General features: G+C 42.7%; 1 protein-coding gene across 1 annotated transcript in view; it reads left to right on the top strand.

Annotated features, from left to right (window-relative positions):
- The window catches only part of klhl32 (kelch-like family member 32), a gene marked incomplete at its 5' end in the record, with an annotated part of 41,503 nt that overhangs the window by 29,027 nt on the left and 6,599 nt on the right, over positions 1 to 5,877 (top strand). The window contains 2 exon segments of the mRNA XM_014031640.1: positions 2,572 to 3,298; positions 3,431 to 3,489. Of these exon segments, the coding sequence (XP_013887094.1) occupies positions 2,572 to 3,298; positions 3,431 to 3,489 (786 nt within the window).

The following is a 5,877-nucleotide window of genomic DNA, read 5'->3' as shown; positions in this document are numbered from 1 at the left end:
GTGTGTGCGTGTGTGTGTGTGTGTGTGTGTGTGTGTGTGTGTGTGTGTGTGTGTGTGTGTGTGTGTGTGAGATGAACTGCCTGGATTGTGGAGTATGGCGACAGTGCAAGATGGGGACTTGCCATTTTGACTGTTCATTTGCACCAATCAGCCCCCACACCACCCCCACCAACCTTCATCTCCCCCGCCCCACACTTCTTTCTCTCCCTCTCCTCTCTGATTAGGCCCACCGCGGCTCCATCAGGGCCCCCAATCCCCCAGCTGTCACTCGGCCGCCTGTCTGATTGAAAACAATCAGGCCTCTGATGGCACAATTACCCTGACCCTTTAGCCAGCCGCCGCRGCCATAATCAGCCTCTGATTAGGCTGCTTTGGGCCTCCTTCACTTCGCTCAGAAGGTTAATTTGGGCATCAGACGGAAGCGAACGGCAAGCGAGGGCTGTCGTCCGAAAGGGGGTGGGAGCCGCGAGGGTGGTGGGGTGTGCGCCGATACCGGAGCACCACAGCTCAGCCGTCAATCATCTTCACTTAGAGTTTGCTCAGAATCTTCTGTGCTGTGGAAATCACATTTTCTCTGCCTTTGTTTTTCCCACTCTCTTTCTTRTTCTTTTTTTTTGCCAGCCTTTGCTTTTTTTTTGTCTTTCTAWACCCCCCCAACCCCCCATCATCTCTTCCTCTTCCCCTTTCAGTGCAGAGGGGAAAGAGGGAGGAGTTGATTTATTCCGTGCCCCGAGGAAGTTGTGTGATGCAGCGTGACCTTCACAGTCAGCTGCTGTAAGCGCGCACACGCTCGCACACTGTCACTTCAGAGCGACGAGGAGGAGGAGGAGGAGGAGGAGGAGGAGGGGGCAGCCGTAGAGCAGAGGAAGGAAGAGGTGTCACAAAATACAGCAGCTCTAGTTGTAAGTTTGTAGCACATCCACATCTTTTTTGAGTGAATTCAGAGAGAATGACAGGGAGGGGACAGAAAAACACCTTTTCTTTGGAGCGGTGCGCGCAGTGAGTGTTTGTGCAAACCACACATCAAGTCCCGTGTTATCGCCCCAGATGTGATATTGTTTTCTTATTTTGTTTTCGGTCATTCTGATTATTTCCCGGACTCGTTTCTGCTTTTTATGCCTCTGTAATGAGTGCTCGGGCTCTGCACTGATTGTGCCAAAGCCACTTTGTTTTCCTGATATCAGTAATCTCCAATCATCTCACCCACATTCACACCTTGCCGCGGRTAAATAACCTTCCGACACACTTAAGTTCAATTAAAGCCTTCCCTGCTTCCCAGTTCACCTGCATTAAACAAAGGAGGTGGCCTTTGTATACACACAGTCTGTGTCTTGAAGGCTGCTGATTAATAAAGGTGTGTGTGTGTGTGTGTGTGTGTGTTGACAATCATGGCTGCTTCTCACCTCAGTTGTAATAGCCTAACAGAGTGTTTAGAAAAAAATCTGATTAACATTCCATTTCCGTTCCTCATGCATCGTTTTCTGATCTTTCAGACTTTTCAGGATTCAGTTCTTTATACTCAACCTCATCCTGCGCAGATTCTTCCTCCTTCACACCTTCTGAAGGATTGTCTGAAAATGACAATGAAAGCTTTTTGCTTAATGTAAAAAAAGAAAAAGACTCTACTCACAGCTTGAGCTAAACTCATGATTAACCACTGTCGAAACACAAAGGCAGAATGTAATGTTTTTACCCCTGTGTGTGCATGCATATGTCTGTCTGTTAGCAAAATATCTCATGAACCACTGGAAAGATTTTAATGAAACTTGCAGAAAGTCATACCTGAATATATGTCTACAACTGATAAATATTTGGAGTCATCCTAACTGAAGGTGGCTGTAGCAGCCACCTGAACTTCAAAACCTCATAAATGATTATAACTCAGTTTTTTTTTTTATAGAAACAGAGCAAAGTTTGGTCTGAGAGTAGCTGAGATTTATCCCCACATCATTTCATGAGCTTTAGTACATTGTAAAAATCTTTGTTTAAAATTTTTTTCATAATAGTTGGAGTCAATTTTTGTCTGTCTGTTAGTAAAATCTCTCATGACATACTAGACGGAGCATTTTGAAACTTTCAGGAATTAATCACTGGGAGCACCTCTACAACTAATTAACAGTTAGAGCCAAATCAATAGGAAATGACCACCACAGCCAGCTTACCTTAGAAAATTCAAACATTACCTTTATTCTCTCGATTTTACAGGTCTTGTGCCAACATTTGGTGGTTATAGCTGAGAGCCATTCATAACAAAAACAAGTGAGATTTTGTGATATTGTATGATGATAAGTATAATATTATTTTTAAGGTTTGACAAAAATAGCTAAAACTCCCTCATTTCTCAGCATTCCATGTTTAATACTTGTAATAAACTGGCTTTAAAGGCATAAAATACTTTCCTTTAATGAATGTTGGACTTTTTCTTTTTGCTGATAATTGATTCAAAATCAAACAGAATACTTTCAAAACAAATATGCAGTTGCTTCATTTCTAAATGACCCAGATTTTGTCAGACAGCTGATCCTGTGCAGCTGCAGCTGCATCATGTTTTTCTTGTTTCTTCTGTTTAAGCTGGTTGTTCTGTGGCTGGAACACGACTGCCGCTACCAGTACGCCGAGGATCTCCTGCAGCACATCCGCTACGGCCTGATGGATGTGCCCACCTTACACCACCTCGCCCACAGCCACCCTCTGATCCAGTCCAGTCCCAGTGCCACCGCCCTGGTGGACGAAGCCCTGGACTACCACCACGCCACCTTTGCCCAGCCCCTCCGCCAGTCAGCCATCACCGGGCCCCGCTTCCAGTCCCTCACCCTCTACATCCTCGGGGGCCGAAAGCGGGAGGTGAGCCGAGTCAGGGAGGTGAGGTACTTCAACCCGTCTGCGCAGGAGCATGTGCGCGTGGCGGGGGGCTCGAACTGGAGCGAGCTGGCGCCCATGCCCACCGGGCGCAGCCATCACTGCGTCGCTGTGATGGGGAACTTCCTGTTTGTCGTTGGGGGGGAGGCGGAGCATGCCTCCGGGAGGATGTGTGCAGTGAGGACTGCGTGTCGATACGACCCCAGGGGAAACKGGTGGATTGAAATTGCCCCCATGAAGGCCTGCAGAGAACACTTTGTCCTGGGAGCTTTGGGTCAGTACCTGTACGCTGTGGGGGGCAGGAATGAGCTGAGGCAGGTGCTGCCCTCTGTGGAGCGCTACTGTCCCAAGAGGAACAAATGGATGTTTGTTCAGCCGTTCGACCGCTCGCTGTCCTGCCATGCTGGCTGCGTGGCCGACAACCTCCTCTGGGTGTCAGGTACAGAGATGGAGATAAACACTCTCATGTTCACCATTTACTTTRTACACATCTACAATCTGCAGCACATACAGGATGTTTATCCTGTTATTCATTACAGGAAAAGCTCAGGACGCTGTGCTTCTGTTGCAGGTGGGGTTACTAACACTGCTCAGTACCAAAATCGGCTGATGGTGTATGACCCGGAACAGGTGAGTCAAGTCAACTTTATCTATTAAGCACATTTCAAAAACAACAGATTGTTAGCAAAGTGCTGAACAATAAAAAGGTAAAGATAAATAGAAGAAAAACTAATTAATTTAAAAGCATCAGAAGAAAATAAAGATGGAACACAGAACAATAAAAATATTAAAACTCACACTTCAAAGAGATTTGAAAACAGAAAGTGAGGAGGTCTGTCTAATGTTGGGGGCAGATTGTTTCAAAGCTTAGGATCCATGAATGAAAAAGGCTGGTCTCCTCTGAGCTTCAGCCTGGTCTGTGAGACCCCCAACAGCAGCTCATCAGGTAAACATCGAAGGGTCTGAGCAGTGGCGCTCAAGTAAAAATTTATACGTTTTTCAGCAAAGGCCTAAATYATAAATATACAGTATACTGTTTATATGAATTACAAAAAATGTAATTATAAAAATATAAAACATATCGATCCCTGTTTTCTGCCTTTTAGCACAATGCAAATACCAGTTTAAAGTAACACAAAGAGCTTTTAAAAACAGGCATGTCAAAATGCAGTGTTTGCTTTTAGAGAACATTTTATTTCTCTGTAAACAGCAATAAACAGAAAGCCTCTACAGTTACACTGTTTAACACCACTTGGGTTCCAATTCAGTATTATTAGAAAAACGTTACACGTAAAATAAATAAAAAGCATTAATAATTTGGGTTTAGCTCCAATATCAGTTCTTTTAACTGTACACTTATATTTTAAAACAAATTCTTTGGTCTCTGATAAATTTCAAAACTTCCTTATAAAAAAAAACTCATTAAAAAAAAGTCGCCATCTTCATCTTCTGTTTAGTTTGAATTTTGGGATATCAAAATGGCCGCTTAGGATAATCAGATGCAGCCTARGATTTCAGGATTTTTTCAACTGCATGAGTAGACAGCTATGAATTGGGACAGCATACTAGGGCAGTGACGTAAGCAAATGACAAATGCAGCTACAACCCCTGAATTGTGATACAGACAATTTCTGTATGGTTACTGGTTTTTCATTTTATAAACCTTTTTTTTCCTCAAACAGAAAGTTCAACACTGCCTAAAGGCAACTTGATGCAACAAGGTTGACACCTGATAAAGAAACGTAAAGATAAATATGAATTTTTTGGCATCAGAGAAACTTTCCCATTGACCACTTTCTGTATAATGTTAAAGTTAAAGGGACTTTATTATGTATTTTGCAGGCACACAGATCAATTCTGTACCACAGTCAAGTAACTATTATGGCTATTAATTACTAACTACTAACTACTATGTTACCTTCAGCTGTTCTGAAAATGCCACATATACTGTATCAAAAATAAATTTGACCTTGCGTCTTAGTATGCCTTGAAAATGGCCTCTGTCACTTTAAGAACCTCCTACCATTTCAGAAACTCCCATTTCAGCATGTCTTCACAACAATGCTTCATTTCATGTACAATCTTTTGTAGGTGTGTTTTATTTTGTAATTTTTTTTTACAGACGCGTGTGGGGGAGGCACAGTGCTCTGTAGGGAGGGAGGTCTACTGGGAACTGAGCTTCAGGGAGGAGCTTTGTGTAAAAAGGCGGGGCTTTGTACCATCAATTGTTTAGGCAGCTCCACATGACTACCACAGGAGATTCAAGGATGTTTTAAACCAGCATGAATGAGTCAAAGCAACACTCTGGGTGTGTTTAATAAGGGAATGACATTATAACATGATATAAAGGTCAAAAATCACTGACCCTGCCACCCCACACTTCTTTTAAAGGATCAGATGATCAGCTCAGTGTGTGCTCAAAGGTAAACTTAGAGGATCTTTTAGTGATCATGGGTCTTAGCTTTACCAGGAGGTTAAAGGCTCAGAGAACACCATGTTGTAACAACTGTGTCAGCTTTCAGTTCAACGAGGAGTCAAGAAAACGACTGGACTTGAGGACATGGCTGGTGTTTTTCTGATAGTCAAGCCTAGTCTCATGTAAGTTTAGATTAAATGTGGCCACAGTATATAAAAAATACTTTAACATTACTAACAATATTTTTGTTTTTTGTTTTTTTACAAAATGAAGCAATTCTTGTGTACACTAGTGACAGATGTGTTTATTGATTTTCTCCCCTTAAGGAAATGAATTAGTCAGTGACATGCTGGGAAATAAATAGCTTCGATCTACTGTTTGTTTTTTCATCAGCGTCGCTGCAAACGTGTTTTGGAATTTGCATCCTTCAAAAAAAGAAAAATAAAAGGAAAAAAAATCGACACAACTAATCCCTCTGTCGTTTACTTTCAGTTCATGTAAAACAGCTCAAAGTTAAAAAGCAGAGTTTTGCCTGTGTGTGTGTGTGTGTGTGTGTGTGTGTGTGTGTGTGTGTGTGTGTGTGTGTGTGTGTGTGTGTGTGT

This window comes from Austrofundulus limnaeus, unplaced genomic scaffold (assembly GCF_001266775.1).
Source record: "Austrofundulus limnaeus strain Quisiro unplaced genomic scaffold, Austrofundulus_limnaeus-1.0 Scaffold1292, whole genome shotgun sequence".
NCBI lineage: Eukaryota > Metazoa > Chordata > Actinopteri > Cyprinodontiformes > Rivulidae > Austrofundulus > Austrofundulus limnaeus.
This window is presented reverse-complemented; position numbering and strand designations above follow the sequence as displayed.